The sequence below is a fragment of the Cyprinodon variegatus genome, unplaced genomic scaffold, assembly GCF_000732505.1.
Source record: "Cyprinodon variegatus isolate N-32 unplaced genomic scaffold, C_variegatus-1.0 Scaffold606, whole genome shotgun sequence".
Classification (NCBI taxonomy): domain Eukaryota; kingdom Metazoa; phylum Chordata; class Actinopteri; order Cyprinodontiformes; family Cyprinodontidae; genus Cyprinodon; species Cyprinodon variegatus.
Window position 1 is genome coordinate 102,636 of NW_015151059.1, and position 18,047 is coordinate 120,682.

The following is an 18,047-nucleotide window of genomic DNA, read 5'->3' on the forward strand; positions in this document are numbered from 1 at the left end:
ATCTGAAAAAGATTAAAATTGACGTCGAGGAACAACCTGACGGTTTGTCACGTTTTTTTTTTTTACTGAATGCGTTTTGCAACATTTGATTTATAAACACAGCTGCTCCCCCCACCCCACCCCACCCCACACAAACACACACACGTGTGGGCAGGTCCTAACACGTGTGGCAATCCAAGTGCAACAAGGCTGGAATGTCTTGAATGAGTTTGAGTCGCCATCTGCTGTTGCAAACATGTTATCATGCAGATTCTAACTGTTATTGTTACTAATTCTGGCTTCTTTATTAATTTCATCTGGCTGCATGATCTGGTGAACTGTAAAGTGACCTGAGATGACATGTGCTGTAAATAAATAGCACAGTAGAATTAAACTGAATTGAAACTCTTCTCTGCCTCATTAATAAAACAAATCTGGTCTTAAATGGATCAAAAACAAATCTGCAGGTAAATTCTTCATTTGAAATTGAATTTAAGCTCTTGCTGCGTGTGCGTGGTCACCATCCAGACGTCGACCAGTACCTGCTGCTGGTAGGGGTCCTCATTTTGGCATGAAGCCAGGGGGCCTCAGTGTTTTCAGTGAACCCTAATTTAGATCCCAGCAGATGCTGCTCCTAGACGCGCCTTGGAAGAGGTGGAATACCTCGGCACACAGCTGCTGTTTGGTTGCTCAAGTCATGCTGAAGCTCCTGTGAGAGCGTCTCTGTCAGCCCCCACCACCCAAGCAGAAAACAACTTTAATGAACATCAGCTCTCTTTCCAAAATAACAATCCACTGGACTTTGTTTCCAAGTCTGAAGACGTTTCGCTTCCCATCCAGGAAGCTTTTTCAATTTCAATCAGCTAAGGAAAACCAGCTAAATGCATTGACTCATTGCCCCCAAGGCAATCCCTCACACTAAGCATGCTTGTAGCGACAGTGGAGAGGAAAACTCCCTTTGAACAGGAAGAAACCTCCAGCAGAACCAGGAGTTGAAAAAGCTTCCTAGATGGGAAGCGAAACGTCCTCAAAACTTGGAAACAAAGTCCAATGGATTGTTTTTCAACTTTTTTAGAATGACTCTGACTTGGATGACTGAGAATCTTCATCAGCAACATCAGCTCTCAAACAGCATCCCAGCTGTTAGTGCAGTGAAGGTTTCCAAATTGAGCCTAGGAGGAAGTTCAACTGAATAAACTGATAACTCACTCACTGATAACTCACCTTCATCCGCCTATGACACAGCCAATCAGCTTTGAAACCTCACCTCAACACCTCAACGAAAGCCAATCAGCATCCAAATTTCATCATTAAAAGCCTCCAAACCGCTACTCGTCTGCTACCTAGTGCACAGGTGGTGGTTGTGCTTTGTTCAGTTTCATCCAGATGACCCTGTTTCCACCCCCCTCCAGCCCCTCCTCCACCATCGTAGCTAAAGCTTCATCAGAGCATCATTCCTCCTGGACTCTTACTGCGTTCAGCGTCTCATCTGGAGTCCGCCATGTGGAGCCTGGTTCTGCCAGAGGTTTCTTCCCAACGGAGTTTTTCCTCACCACTGTCGCTTCATGCTTGCTCATCATGGACAGGTTCTCTCAATCTGTGTTTTCCAACTGGACTTCAATCTTCCAGGTCCCTGAGTGAAGCTCTAGTTTCAGCTCACGCAGTCAACTGGATCTCCCCATAAAGCTCAGCAGACCGTCTCACTAACCAGCAGTCTACAGACTGACCAACTCCATCTATCTGCACTCCACCACCAGTTTCTGGCCTGGGGGGAAACATCCCTGTTCTCTACTCCTGTTCATGCATATCAAAGCAAAAATTCAACGCTAATGTTTCCTGCGAAAGTCTAGGCGCCAAAGAATAAAGCAATTGTATCAATAGATTTCTTCTAATTGTCTTTTTTTTCTGTGGGAGTTTTTCAGATTGAAATATGGTTTAATAATCAGACACAACCTCTTGTTGTGCAGGAAATGCAGTGTCTCTCTCGTTAATTCATATGGAGCATCAACTTGCTGGGATGATTGACCTGCAGCTCACATATCGCCATGGAGACCTTTGATGCTCCAATCAGAAACATAGAATAATCATGTCTATCTGTATTTTTAACCGCCTCTTACAGCTGTGCCCTTCACCCAGGGGGCCGAGCGGGGGGTGAGGGGTCGCTGTCCTACATCATGTGTCATTGTGAATCCCATTTATGTAAAGCATAACAGCACAAAACACACACACACCCTTCTGACGACATAGGAGCAGTTGCTTCTTTTGAAGTTGTCTGTTAGCTTTTCGTGTCACCTTTAGGATAACCTGTGAACGCTGTGACACAGGCAGAGGTTACTGCGGTTCAGCCTGAAGGCAGCAGGAAAAAGATGGACTCCACCGAAATGAGTTCTGAATTTATTTTTTGCTTTTATTGACCAAAATATAAATAAAAGCTGACAGAAACCGCTTCTAAGTTTCTGAAATATATTTTGTCTTTGAGATGGTACAAATAATGAGCTGCATTATGGAAACCAAGCTGATAGGAGAAAATAATCGCAATTTTGCATGTCTGTGTAGAATCTCATTAAGTAACAAATCAAATCACGTGGAGTAAAAAACGCTCGGCAGTAAAGTTTTTTTGAATCATTGTGCTAGTTTAGGTAATAGTTTACCTTGCTGTGGACACTTTAAAGCTCATGCTGCATCTAGATCTTCAGGTTTACCTGGGATTCTCTCTGTGCTAACAGGAAAGTGTTTTTTTTCCTTTCACAGTAGAAAGTTCCTAAAAGTCTAATTAAAATCCAAGCAATTCTTTTTAGAAGTGTAGAGAACAATAAATACATGGTATAAAGTTGTTGTCCTTTAATTCCATTCCAAGATTGTTATAACTTGAAGTGTGTTTTTTTTTCCAACTCTTTAAAGTTCAATTCAAATTTTCTATTGAAGGAAAATTAGCTGATTGCATCGACTCTTCAGCAATCCCTCGCACTAAGCAGGCTTGTAGCGACAGTGGAGAGGAAAAACTCCACTTTAACGGGAATAAACCTCCAGCAGAACCAGGCTCAGAGTGAGCGGCCATCTGCTGAGGCCGACTGGGGTTCAAGGAGACAGAAGCAGACATAGAAAAAGAAGCATAGATACAAAAGGCAACTGTCAACCAGCTCCACAGGCGTCCCCATCCAGGAAACACACAGCAAGGCAGACGAGCTCCGAGCCAGCTCCCATGTCAGAGGATGAAGAGAGCACATCCAGTTAGTCACAGTCAGAGAAACAGGACTACACTGAAAAACAGGTCAAGCTCCAACATCTAGAAACAAAGGTGTTGATGGCAGCAGCACAGCTGATATTTCTCTCCAGGATGGAGTCACAGCCAAACAGGAACAGACCAGATGAAGCTACTATGAGAAAAAGCAGAGAGAGCAGAACATTAGAGATTGAACTAACAGATTCTGCAGAGTGGGAGAATAGAGATAGAATAAAGCAGAATGATGAAAAAGGGGTCCCTATGTCCTCCAGCAGGCTAAGCCTATAGCAGCATAACTATAGAGATAGCTCAGGATAACCTGAGCCACCCTAACTATAAGCTTTATCAAAAAGGAAAGTTTTAAGCCTAGCCTTAAAAGTAGACAGGGTGTCTGCCTCACGGACTAAAACTGGTGGTTGGTCGCGGATAGAGGAGTGCTAATTATCTTATTTTTAATAAGATCAATCTTATTTATAAAGAATCCCATAAAATCATTGCTGCTAAGAGCAGGTGGAATGAACGGTTCAACAGAGCTATGGCTGTGGGTGAGTTTGGCAACTGAATTAAAAAGAAATATAGGACAATTCTTATTCTTTTCTATTAATGAGGGGAAATATGCTGCTCTTGCTTTACAAAGGGTCCTCTTATACAGCAGTAAACTATTTTTGCAGACTAGGTAGGATTCCCGTAGGCCTGTGGAAAAATACTTTCTCTCCAGTTTCCTAGCATTTTGCTTCAAAGTGTGCAGCTCTGCATTAAAGCAAGGAGCAAGCTTTTCTATTTTTATTTTTTTTTACATCTGGCAATGTGGCAATAAGAATGATTGTCTCGATGCCAAAAAGAGCCCAACAGATTTTACTTTCACAAGTGGAGCAGTACGGCTATTGCCACAGTGTTCTGCTTGATTTATGCATATAAATTGCTTTATTATAATTATGCAGGGAGTTTTACAGATTATTTGGACACTGCAATGTAAGTAGAACAGAAGAGGAAAAACAGAAAAAAGGAGAAAAGATGAAAGAAAGAGGAGATAAAAGGGAGATAATGATAAAACATCTCAGTTGGCTTCATCACCTGCAAAGAGATGGAAAAAAAGAACAGCACAACCAATGGACAGAGTATAAGATCTACAATAAAGAAACACCTAGATACTATCCCTGAAGTATAAGTAGTATTATTTAATCTGACATGTATTCTTTGGGAGCTGAAGATCAGAATATGGGCTTTCTGTGTGGAAGTGAATCTCTGAGTACCTGGAACCAAGCACCTGTAGTTGATTGTAAAAGTGCACCGTCAGGACTCCTGTCTGTGTGTTTGTGTTTCTGTGTTTGTCTCCCTTCATCCACCAGGAGGCGCCTGGTTCTGGTCCGCCTCTTCACACACCTGCCACTTCTTCGACGCCAGAGTGTTTGCCAGTTTAAGGAAGTTCTCCTGCTAACTGGATCTCTCGGACCTTCCCAACCCTGGAAGGATAAACTGAGCTTCAAACTGAGCTGGGATTTAAACAGGAGGTTTGAAACCACTTTCCCCAAGAGATCGTTTGAGCTTTCCACTGAGAAAGGGGTTATTCTCCACTACGTTCAAGTACAGCAGGAAATCTGAGTGGCAGTCAGTTTCTCCCTTCTCCAACTATCAACAGCATTCTGGGTAAACCTGTTCCGCCCTCCACCAAATCAGACAAACATTGGAACCACGGCACACAGACAGGAGTCAAGGATACAACAACTTCTCTGGAAACGTGAGTCGGCAACCAAAACCTCTTTTCCAAGTTTCACGAGTCAAATTCCCCACTGAGCCTGAACTAACCATTGTGTCACCCCCTCACTTTGCAATTCCGGTTGAGCTGTGTTCAGAGCATCACTTCTCCCCTTGTTTTACTTCTTCAATAAAACGTGTTAAACCTTTCCCGTGGTCTCTCTGTTCGGTTTTCTACATTTTTGGGTCAGTACTTTTTAACATCATGACAAAGAAGCGACAAAAGACATCCAGGCCAAGATCATTCCCACTGCCCCTCCCTCCCCTTCCCCCACTAGCAGAGTGTAAACCCCTGTAGGGGTAAATATCTGCCATAGGTGTTAATGTCCATGCCCCCCCACCCTGCCCAGCTGTGGCGGGGCCGGACAGCCGGGCATACACCGGACCATAGAACCCGAAACCCGACGCCCAGCCGGGGCAACGCATCCCAGGGAACCCAGAAATCACCTTCTGTTCTTCCATTAATCAAACGGCATCACCAGGGGCCCCTCAGGGACGTAAGATTTTCCACCAGTGTGTTCCTGTTCCTCCCAAACAGCTCCCATCTCTGTCAGTGAAGCTGAGCGCGTCACATCTCTGCCTTCATGGGGGCCATCTACATTAAGATCCACAATTCTGAGATTAAAGTCAGAATTAGGACTTTTTTCCCATATTAAACGGAAACAATATTTAAAAATCTGTTAACTTTTAATATGTTTTCAGTGGCCCTAATCCTCCTCCATACTTTCAGGCCAGTTTTAATTTTTTTATTTTTATAATATGCCTCATAAGTTTGAACTAATGAACTAGCATGCAGTTGCCTGAAATGAATAAAATAAATACATTTACTTAGAAATACATTTGATCAAGAGAAGGTACAGTTTAATGTTTTAAGTTTACTGTAATCAAGCTTTAATTTAAGTTTTATTTTGTTTTGTTTTTAGGAAAGCAGGTGTATATTATAGAATGTAGGCACAGTTTAAAATCCTGATCCTCACTCCTATTCAGAAGGTGGCGGTAATGCGCACCTAAACGATGCCTGCCAACCGCCATTAAACCAAAGAAGAAGAAGTGCAGCAGCAGCAGCAGCAGCAGCAGCAGCAGCACCAGGGCAGATGGCGGACGGCAGGCAGGAAGCAGACGAGCTGTTTGACAGGATTCTGTTGGCGGATGAGAGGTGGGTGACACCCGGCATGCAGGTGAACTGATTCCGCATTAGCTGTCTGAACGATCCGATCCGGTTTATCTGCTGATGCTGAACCGGAAGCTGCTCCATTCACGGACAGAAATATGGCTGAAACTGTGTGAGATGATGACTCTCTGTTCGAAATCCTGGGCTGCATCCTTCCAAGGACGCGGTCTACCTAGACTGGATCCTTGGAAGTCCGGAAGAGTTTTGGGCTGTGAATTCTACCAGGTCTACCCTTCGGCTGGTTTTACCACCGTAAGCTCTGTTGTTTAACAACCGTGAAAGTTGACACACAAAGCAGGAAAAGAAGGAAAAGTTTTTAAAACTGTTTATTTCTTTTTTATTGTAAAGTGAACAAAGACTACATTAACAAGAATCCAGAGTGGAATAAATAACCTGCTGCTGTCATTCTGCACATCTCTGATGTTGCTGCTATTTTCAAATATCCATCACTGTAAAATTGGTTATTTATTCCCCAGTTTAATATTGTAAAACACTTTACAGTATTGTATTGTTCATATTTTAACTCTTCCCTATTGTGTTATTCTTTTTTCTACATTTTTCTAAGGTCCACATTTGTGTGACCATTTTCAATAATCTTTCTGCTGCTGTAAATCTGCCCATTGTGGGACAATAAAGGGATTTTCTATTATATTCTATAAAAGTGGTAGAAAGATATAAGTAAATCTAAACAATGTATGTATAGAAATATATCTGCAAAATCTCTAATATTCAACAACAAAAAATACTTAGTTAAGCATATTGTGCAAAACCGCAATAAAAAAATTTAAATTCTATCAGATTTATAGTTCCCACTCTGCAGATTTATTAGAATCTGTCCTTAAATTCCAGCCAAACCCATTTACACAGTAACAGATTAAAACCTTTAGATAAACCAAACATTACCGCCACATATCTGACTCAATAACCATTAAAACAACTATTTTCATTCATCTCAGACGGAACTATTCACAGACTGGATTATATTAAACTGAACTTCCAATTTTCTTCACTGTTCGGCGCCAAGTAACCTTTCCTCTGATCACGGAGCAGCCGGCTTGCTTGGTCTTGCAATGAATCCTGGGATATCCCAGACCAGACCTCAGCGCCGCGCTATGACGTAATCGGCCTTCGAATCTGGCCTTCTGAGGACGCAGCCCATGAATTCAAACAGAGCGGTAGTCTCCCTCAGACTGATGCTGACAGGGCAGTGTTGCCATGGTGACACGAGGGGGTTCTGCTGACAGGTACAAACTGTTTACAATAGAATAGAATAGAACATCCCTTTATTGGGGAATTGTTGTGTTTCAGCAGCAAAAGATTTACAGCAAAACTTAGTGATGGATTCATGAATGGAGCCCATAGATCTCTATTTATTCACTGGATTCCCCGAAAAAAGTGAAGCCACCGGCCGCCATATTGGTGCTCCCTAGTTAGACCGGTCAGAATGTAAACAATCTGTGCGCTACAGCATCAAACAACCATGATGTACTAATTTTCAGGGACTAAAGACTTTTAAAATAAAGATAAATTCATCACTTTGATCCACACTGGAAATCATGTAATATAACATATTATACAATCCATCACAATGAAATGAATGTTAATGGAGCAGAATAATACAGATGAGCCAATTGGCTAATTTGATGAAGAACATGTAATTTACATGGATTGATGACATTGTTGTGGTAATCACATCTTACAGGTGTGGTAATGAATGCAAGATCAAATGTTTCAGTTCCTTTTTTTTCATCAATGTAACATGCAATATATTTCAGCTCATTACTTTTTCAAATGAGAAATATAACAAACATTGAAGGATCAACAGCTTCATCCACTTCATAAAGAATAACTACATTTCACTATACTTTCTATTTTCTAATGTTAGACCCAATGTCAGTGGCTAACTCAGTCAGTGTCTTTCAGTCAGTCTGAGATAGCCAGACTAATGTTAGTCTACAGACTAAACTATAGGATCCATCGGCTATAGATGGATTTATTGCTTAGTTCATCCACTGACTGGGAAATGACCTGAGGAACGTCTTCCTGCAGACAGAAAACTGCTGGTTTCTGCAGCTAAATGCTGCACAGGGAGGAGTTTTACTGCGCGTCTCTGTGGGACTGGGGAGTACCAAGATGGCGGCCGGTGGCTTCACTTTCTCTGGACAATCAGCGACCCAGTGAATAAATAGAGGTCAGTGGAGCGTGTGGTTTCCATGAAAGTCATGTGACCGATCCAGGTGGGTTTCTAACTGACTGACTCACTAAACTGGTTTAAAATGTTTCTGTCAACATGATGCATCTGCTAAAAAAGTCTCATCTTTTGTGCTTTATCAGTAAAATGATCCAGAATGTTTGGGCACGTTTAGGAACCTGTTTATTTAAATTTTCTCATTGTGTCATCCTTTTCCTCTCAGTTATCACTTATCTTAAATTTCAATTACTTGAATTAAAGTTAGTTTCTAATTGACTCTAACTTTATTTACTGTTTTTACTGCACTTAATGTTTTAAAAAAAGGATTTAAAGCATCCTCATTTCAATTCCTCAAATCAGATTCAGTTTAGACCAGAGGTCACAGATTAGCGGACCACGGCCCAGATCCGGACCCAACCGGATTTAAAACATTAATAACTGCTGGAAGAACTGCATTTTATTTCAGTGTTAAACAGTTTAAAGTTTACTTGGTTACCCCTGGTTCAGTCTGTCCAATCAGCTGCCTGCAGTGTCTCTAAATGTCCAGCAGGTGTCAGTATTCTGTGAGACAGGATCAACGCAGCATTAGTATTTTGGCTTCAAAATGACTCGTTATCACTAGTAAAAGTGATCACACAGTGTGGGCCTTTAAAGTCTATAAAAATAATAGACTAAGTGACAGAGTTAAAAAAATAAAATAAAATTGTATAGTTTTATTTTGTACCGTAGAGACTTTCTACATCTAAATATAAATACTGCAGCCACCCTAAGAATAAATAATAAACAGCTGTGGACATTTTTACAGTAGTGGATCTGGGAAAATATGAAAGGTCCTTCTCTACATCATGCTAGGTCTGTCTGTGAGACAGTTTAAGGAAAAAACTCATTTCCAGTTTTTAACCCTTTCTGCTGACACTGAGTGTGAGCAGCTGGACGGAAAGTTCCTGACATCAGCTGGATCGCTGCACAGAACCGCCAGCCAAACAATGGCGGCGGTGTGTCAGATCAGCATTCCAATAGTCAATACGCATGAGCTGGACGTCACATCTCACTATCTCAACAGGCGTGTATCCCTTTAGTGATGGCCAAAAAAAACCAATTCATGGTCAGATCTCCATATGCTTCAAAAAACAAACCAAAAAGGAAGTAATTAAATAGTTCTTTTGTACATGACTTAAGGGATACACGCCCGTTAGGGTAGTTTAAAGTCTACTTTTTATACCAAACTTAAGGGATGAATAGACGAGATTAACTAAATGAATAAAGTCAAAAACTAAAGGGATCAACTAAAATGATAAAGAGATAAACCTAATTTTTAGGCAACATCAGTTTGAGGATATTCAGGATCTTTACTCCCAGTGAACCGAGGCTAAAGGCAGCTCATCAAGAGCCAATCAGCCAGCAGGGCCAGCTCATTAAAGGAAAGGCTTTCTGTTGGACTTATGGTTTATTATTACCGTCCAGATGATCACAGACACAGGAACAGCAGTGTGACAGTGGCCATGGCATCTTTAGAGGATTCCTGGTTGGTAGGAGCTGCATTAGCATTGAATTGATTGTCTGGATAAAACCTGGAACTCAACGCTATTTCTGACATTTAGAATTGAAAAAGCTTCCTGGATGGAAGAGAAACGTCTTCAAACCTGGAAATAAAGTCCAGTTTTTTTTACTTTCTTTGGAACCCAAGGAATGTTTTCTGGGTTTTTTCTCTTATTGCGGATTTTTTTTTAAAAGCAATTTTTTCTCCTTTGCAGGTTCCGTGGTGAAGGTTATCAGGAGGGCTTTGAGAGGGGAACGGCCAGGGGTCTGCAGAACGGCCGTAGACACGGCGCCTCCCATGGAGCCAAGCTGTCCTCAGAGGTGAAGCTCCTCAGGTTCTACAGATACAGGCCTGAGCCTCCCTACTGATGGTTAATCAGGCATCTAGAAGCCAAACTACTAATGCTGCGTTGATCCTGTCTCAGAATACTGACACCTGCTGGACATTTAGAGACACTGCAGGCAGCTGATTGGACAGACTAAACTGTTTGATCTGATGACCTGGAACAATGATCTCATTGAAGTTATTGGAGGTTATATTCTATTGTTTCATATCTATGTTTAAATTGAAAATATCTTTGATAGTTTTAGATGCAGCCAATAAATAATGTAAATATTTATCATAACGTTAGAATTTAGGGGAAAATATGAATGAGGATACTTATGGACTAAGATTTTAAATCATTTTTTAAAACATTACGTGCAGTAAAAACAGTAAATAAACTAAGAGCCAATTTGAAATTAAATTTAATTCAGATAAGTTGAGTGATAACTGAGAGGAAAAGGATGACACAAGGAGAAAATGAAAATAAAAATGTTCCTATTCCTTTTAGGCTAATTTTAACCATAAACTTCAAAAGATGAGAGTTTGCCGTTAATGCAGCATCACCAGCCTTCATGCAGCACAGAAACAAACTCCTCTGATCATGGATCCTGTCCCTAGAGGCAGGCGGCTCACGGCCATGCCTCTAGTTTGTATGTTGAAGATGTGATTAGTGGTCATTAATGAAACCAGAGGTCTGCTGTGGTTGTTCCAGTTTCATTCCAGTTTAATTTGTTCCACATGACGTTTTTCTTGACAGATCTCCTTCTATCATGGATTTGCTGTCACTTGGAGGAGTCTGCTGGAGGGTAACGCTGACGACAGGTCCAGGTAGGCTCCACCTGGAATAAACTGAAGGTCGTCAGGGTTCAGCGTGTACCACAGAGGGTTAGCGCCACGCTACAGATCAGTTTTATACATGACAATAATGTAACATTATCAGTAGAGACTGTGAGCTGAAGCCTCATTGAACCGTTTGGCCAAATAGCTTCAAACGATCCCCACAGTTTATGAAGCTTCATGTGAACATGTCGCCACTTACTGGTGGAGAGCAGAACTACACTTAGTAATATAATCTGGGATTATTTCTCTTGTTTTTTCCCCCAAATTAACTTCCTTTTAAATTGTTAATGATTGATTTATATGTAATAAAATCGTTTGTAAATTGTTGTTTTTTTTGTCTAAAATGTCTTAGAACAGAAAAATCATTTAAGGTTCACTGTTTTTCTGCCATTTTAGTGAAATAAGCTCAAGCAGATAGTGAAGGTGCAAATTGGGCAACGATGAGCAGAATGAAAGGCGTTACTCATTTTATTCACAGTTTTTCCACCATCTTTGGTTTTAATCTGGTTGGAAGTTTTGTGTTCAACCAATCTTTGGTTAAACCAGCCAATCTAATATGACAGAGTTTATATTTCTATATTTGTACTAGAGCAAACCAACACTGAGTCACATTAGCCAAAATACTTTTAAGTATTATCCCAGCTTACAAAAGTCTACAGGGGGTTTGGAACCAGCAACCTCAGGAGTGAAAGTCAGTGTCATTACATACATAGTTTATTCTAACCAAAATAGTTTTAAGCAACTAGATTGGTTGGAAAAACAACCAATCTATTCTTAGAATCTATTATACTGACAGCAGCTCTCCTCCAAACTCCACATCTGGACTGAATACTGAGGCTGTTTAGATTCCTGTGGAAGTTCTGGGCGAGCTGAAGCGCTTCCTGGAGCGCTGATATGGCATGGCGGTAGCAAGGCCTCCGATGTCATCTATTTTGGCCCCTCCCCTAAATGAAGCAAACCTCGACACGCTCTTCAGGGAAACGCCCCCTCCTTTGCTCTACACACGCCTTAAACCCTCGGCTCATCTCATAACATCACTAATTATCAGAAGTCGTAATCTTACCAGAATAAATTTGTATTTTATGAAAAGGTAAGGAAATATTAAGTCTTTTAGCATCAGATTATTATCAGGATCACATTTTTCAAATGAGCTGGAAGCTTTCTTTCTGAAACGGGTTTAGCTCTGATGACTTCTTTCTCCTAATATTTTATCTTTATTCTTGTAATTTTATGACTTTATCCTTGTAATTAAAAAAGCTAAATCTCCAGCCTGGCCCTAATGCTCCGTGCTAACCCTGCATTCAGGCTCCAGTTACCAAATAAAAAGAAGCTCACTGTGTGAACCAGCAGAGCAGCAGGTCACGCCTTTCCTATCTATGTGTTCCGATCTATGGAGCACATTTCTAAATGCTGTAGGGACCAAAAAACCAAAATGAAGAAATGTTTGGTGGAAGTCCAGCCCTGAAAACCGTACCAACTAGCTGACCAGCAGAGACCAGTACCCCACCTCCACCCTGCTGACCAGCAGAGACCAGTACCCCACCTCCACCCTGCTGACCAGTAGAGACCAGTACCCCACCTCCACCCTGCTGACCAGTAGAGACCAGTACCCCACCTCCACCCTGCTGACCAGCAGAGACCAGTACCCCACCTGCACCCTGCTGACCCATTGCTGCTCCAACCACGGATCCATCAATCCAGTAGAGGTCCTTCCATTTCTTGGCTTCTGCTTGTTTGGATTCAGCCTTTCTTACCGCCTCATATATCTGGACTCTTCAGGTAGGTCTAGGTTGTGGAAAATGAAAGCCCTGAAGGTGAACGGATTCTTTTCCAGCCTCCCTATTTCATTTCCAAATGTAGGATGGTGTGTCATCATTCCCTAATATCTATTCTTCCAGAAGATGAAGAATCTTTGTTTGCCCTGAAGGGCCTTAGAAACTGTCTTTCAGGCTACCTTCATACTTCAGCCTTAATGTTTTTTTGCTAAATCCCATTTTTCTGCGTGGTTGTTCACATTTCCAAATGTTTGCGTCTTGTACGTTTTCTTCTGTGTGAACTGCATTCATACAGCTTAAGTGTCCCGCACTCGCATTAGAGGGCGCAGTGATGTCATAAGTCACGAGTATGCTCTGTGTTTACGGAGGTAAACATGGATGGTAGCACTGCAGTGCATCTAGCGATGTTTCGTTTCTCTCCCAACCTCAGCCAGTGGATCAACAACACCATCTTTTCATAAAGGTAGAGAAAAAAGTCTGCTCTCTGCAGCATCGTGCGCCATGACTGCTTTTATTCTTCCTGGTTCTCCTAAAGCCGGGCGTACACTGTACGATATTTTCCATCGTTGCACGCAGCTACAGCTCATACTGTACGATAAAACCGAAGGGGTTAAAAGTTCGCAGCTCACGATGTTTGTTCTTAATGCTGTGCGACCCGACGCTCTAATGCGATCTACCTGCTCACACTCTACGTCTAAAAATAACATCGGACTCAGCGCCGAGAGATGGCGCTGGACAAACCCGTCAGTCTGGAAGAAGAAGAACTCCCTGGTTTGGACATGCGTAGTGCTGGAGGTTCTGGTAAATTGGCTGGTAGCTCTGCTTCAACAGCAGGATTTACCCACGACCACCTGACAACGACCACCTGACAACGGCCAACTGGATTTCACACATGTTTGATTTCCCCCGACCTTACGATTCCTGATGGGGGGTGGTCGTTAGAGGCTGATCACCTCCCGTTACCCCTGGACTCTACACCACGCACCATCAGGCTGAAAGTCGGCCCGATTAAAAAAACATTCTCACGTGGCTGAAGAATCGGCCAAAAAAGGGCAAAAACTGGTACAGCGTACGCCCGGCTTTAGAGTAGAAACGATCCGAGTCAGGACCACGGAGCCAAGAGGCCTGGGTCACTGGGAAAGAATCGGATCTGTGTTGAAAAAAGTCAGGAAAAGATCAGATGTAGGTGGCTTTCTTTAATTTGATGTCCCAGTCTGCCTGAGCCAGGCTTTTCATTTAATCAGCTAAACTTAATGTTACTATAGAACAGGCAGAGACTGAATGTTAAATCATCAGAATAACAACAGATAAATATTTACCATGAAGAGTGTGACTAATAAAACATGGCTGGTGAAGCGACGGCGGCGTAGAAGCCAGCTGGGTATGAGGAGCAGAGGGAGCTTCTCCTCCCATGGAGGCCGTATCTGCTAAATAAGGAAAAATACCTGGAGATCTGATCTCAGGGAGGATGGCTTCATCTTCCTGTACAAAGTCCTCTTTCGGCTAATGAACATCTTCCTGGTTGATAAATGTTCTTTAAGCTCCTGATGCCAAATCCGGTCTCTGTTTGTTTGTTTTTTGTCCCAGGAAGCGTCTGAAGGCGCTAGAAGCTCTGCTGAATTTGATCCAAAGGTCTCCTCTGGAGGATCCGCAGTCCGTTAAGCTTCAGGAGGACATGGAGAAGCTGAGAGCCAAGTTTAGACAGGTATGCCTTCCTGCTTCAGGCTGACTGATCCACTGAAATCCCCTGACCTCATCACGCCTGTTTTCTCACACCCTGCAGTGTGTCGTGTGGTCGGAAAATTTAGATTTCTCTTGTCTTATATATTTAGTTATGCTCTCCAGTGAAAAATGTTTTTACTCAGTTTGTTTTTTTCGTGCAAGACTCTGACACAACCTTCACAGTTTTATCATCCACATAAGTAAAGAAGTAAAACTGATTACTGAGCCATAAGGGCTGTATGACGGTCTGTTCTCTCTTTGCAAAGATAGGAAAATAAATGGCCGACTGAATGGAATATATCAATCTCCGTTTATTTAATTAGGTTTAATATTTAAATACTTTTTCCCCACTACAGTCTGCAGTAGGGCTGTCTGTTCAATTCTATTCAGTTTATTTCTATAGCTCCAATTCACATCATGTCATCTCAGGTCACTTTCCAGTTCACCAGATCATCCAGTCAGATTGATTCAAAGTTTTCTATCTAAGGAAAACCAGCTGATTGCATCGACTCATTGACTCTTCAGCAATCCCTCACACTAAGCATGCTTGTAGTGATAGTGGAGAGGAAAAACTCCCTTTGAACAGGAAGAAACCTCCTGCAGAACCAGGCTCAGTGTGAGCGGCCATCTGCTGAGGCCAACTGGGGTTCAAGGAGACAGAAGCAGACGTAGAAAAAGAAGCAAAAAGCAGAGAGAGCAGAAATTTAGAGATTGAACTAACAGATTCTGCAGAGTGGGAGAATAGAGATAGAATGAAGCAGAATGATGAAAAAGGGGTCCCTATGTCCTCCAGCAGTCTAAGCCTATAGCAGCATAACTATAGAGATAGCTCAGGATAACCTGAGCCACTCTAACTAGAAGCTTTATCAAAAAGGAAAGTTTTAAGCCTAGCCTTAAAAGTAGACAGGGTGTCTGCCTCACGGACTAAAACTGGTAGTTGGTTCCACAGGAGAGGAGCCTGATAATTAAAAGATCTGCCTCCCATTCTACTTTTAGAAATTCTAGGAACCACTAGTAAACCTGCAGATTGAGAGCGAAGTTCCTATAATCTCTGGGTATCTCCCTCCCCTTAACCCCTTAAGCCCAGCGGGTCCGGTACAGGGCCCAACGGACACCTGCTCATGTTCATCTATTCATAGAAATGGCTAAAACTCAGTCACATGGTGTTTCATCCACACGCATTTCAAATGGGGCTTTAAAATTTCTAAACATGTTTCAAAATCATTTTTTCACAAGTACTATTTGTTTTATAGCTGTGTAAATAAAAAAAATTAGATTTAAAATTCTACCTGATGTGTGACTCTGCGGGAGTAATGCAGCAGCAGGTATTCATTTTTAGCCCCGCCCCCTAATGGCATCATTGGAAACTAGAGGCTCAGACCTTTCCAAGGAGGGGTCAGAGGTCATTGTGTGACCATTTCAGGGGATGTAACCAGCATGCGTTACATAAGCTGCTCTGTTTTTCTTATTTTCTATTCAGTTTGGTGATTTTATTGGTAAATTTCAATAACCTAACGATTAAATCTGAGGAGCAAAGGCTTTATCTCATGCAGAAGGTCTCCAATAATGGAAATCAGCATATTTGTCTGATCAGATTCACTTTTATGCGTAGAAAAATGCAGTTTTGCACTTTTGTTCATTTTTGCACTATTGGTCAGTCCAAATTTGCTCGACTTATAGTCAAGATGAGGATCTATAAAGTCTGAGGTTTCATCCAGAGTTTCAACTGAGCTTCCATGGTGTTTTTCAGTGTTGGACGAGGCTAAATATTTTTAATTTTTTCTTTGTTTAATCACCTATAAATCAGACATGGTGACATTTAAAATAGTGGTTCCACCTGAAAAATATCCCTCAGTGCCTTTCTGTCACACAAAAAAAAACAATTTTATTTCCAATTTATAGTTTGGGAGCTGGACTTGCTTTGATTCACATGTGGAATTTCAGGTTTTTGCTCCTAAGACTCTCTGGGCTTTTGCTCAAACGATTGAAAAAAAAAAAAAAGTACCTGTTTTCTTTCTCTGCATGTTCTTCTGCCTGAACAACGAGTTCTTTATCATCATCATCATCCCTGAGAGTGTGACCCATCCCTGAGTGGTGTTATTGGTGGGATGGCCTCTTATATCCCAGGCACTTCTAGTCTTGTTCCAATCAGTTTGTGTGAAATGGGAACACCATCGAGCACCAAGCAGCCCTGTTAAGCTGCGTTCACCCCAAACCTTTGGCCAGTTTCCTCCCTCTTAGTCACCTTGAAGTTCCTCTGGCTTTGAAGGCTCCGCCATCATGGATTCAGCTGGTCGTCAGCTTCAGCTCATCATCACACACATAGATTCAATGAGCCACTGGGAAAACTGTCGGCATTCCTGGGTCCACTGAATTCCCAGAGATGAAACCATCATGGGTAATAGCTCCGCCCCCTCCAGACGCTGCGTCTGGCTGACAGACGCTGTCTGGGACCCGGTTCGAGGTGCTGCTGTCCCTCATTGGGGGTGGAATCACCGGGATGACTGAGAGAAGGTGTGACGGTATTCTGGAACTCAGTTAGGAGCAGTGGGAAATCAGAACAGGAACCAGTTGATGATGCTAACTGTTGTTAAACATGCATGACGGTTCAGGCTCATGTTTGCTTATGGTCCTGAGATGATGGGAAGATCTTAAAGCCTGAAGACCTGCTGCTCTCTGCCTTCCTGTGATTAAAGGCCTGCAGCCAGAAAGTCTTTATAATCTGTCTGGAATTCTGAAATAGGATGAAACTATGAAGGTTCCTTAGTTGCTGTTCTCACTGGTTCCTCTTTCTTTCAGGTCTGTTCGATGCTAAACGTCTCCACTGACTTCAAAGAATACATCAAGACAGCTGAAGGGACTTCGTTCTGATTGTTCCAGGGGGGCCAGGCGGGGGCTGCCCTCACAGACGGGTCGCTCTGCAGGATGTTTAGGGCCGTAAAGCCAGAGGGCGTGGCCTAATGGCTCCGCCCTAACTGCTGTGGAAACCTTTGGGTTTGTGCTGATCCAGGCTCTGCCTGATGAAGCAGCAGCTGAGAAGCTGAGGCTGTACTGGAGTGATTGATGGGTGGGGGGGGGCTTAGCAATCATCTGATGGGATGGACTTCTCCGCACACGCTGTGATCAAACTTTCTAATTACAGATGTGAGGAAACGGTTTGTTTGTGTTTCGCCAATAAATCAATTGTTGCCATTTTTTTTCCTCTGGTTCCTTCTTTCAAACCCACTGAACTCAAACAGAAAATACAGGAAGAGAAACTGAATGTCATCATTATTCTCTCTTTTTGATTAGTAAGAAATGAAATAGAAACTTCAGCGCAGCCTTTGAGCCACAAGGTGGCAGTATCGTGTCCTCTCTGCTCCATGTGCCATAATCTGCATGGAGCAGACAGTCTACCATTAACAGATTCTCTCTCATTTTTGCTTCATCTTTCTTTTTATCAGTCTGATTCTCAGTCATCCAGGTCATAGTCAAGTTTTAAAAAGTTCAAATTCAACCCACTGGACTTTGTTTCCAAGTTTGAAGAC

General features: G+C 42.3%; 1 protein-coding gene across 1 annotated transcript; it reads left to right on the forward strand.

Annotated features, from left to right (window-relative positions):
* The first annotated feature begins 6,000 nt into the window (after positions 1-6,000).
* Positions 6,001-18,004, forward strand: oraov1 (oral cancer overexpressed 1). Its single transcript, XM_015392779.1, has 5 exons — positions 6,001-6,113; positions 10,074-10,179; positions 10,941-11,011; positions 14,386-14,503; positions 17,320-18,004. The coding sequence occupies exons 1-5, from the start codon at positions 6,052-6,054 to the stop codon at positions 17,389-17,391; spliced, it is 429 nt and encodes a 142-aa protein (XP_015248265.1). The 5' UTR covers positions 6,001-6,051; the 3' UTR covers positions 17,392-18,004.
* The last annotated feature ends 43 nt before the right edge of the window (positions 18,005-18,047 follow it).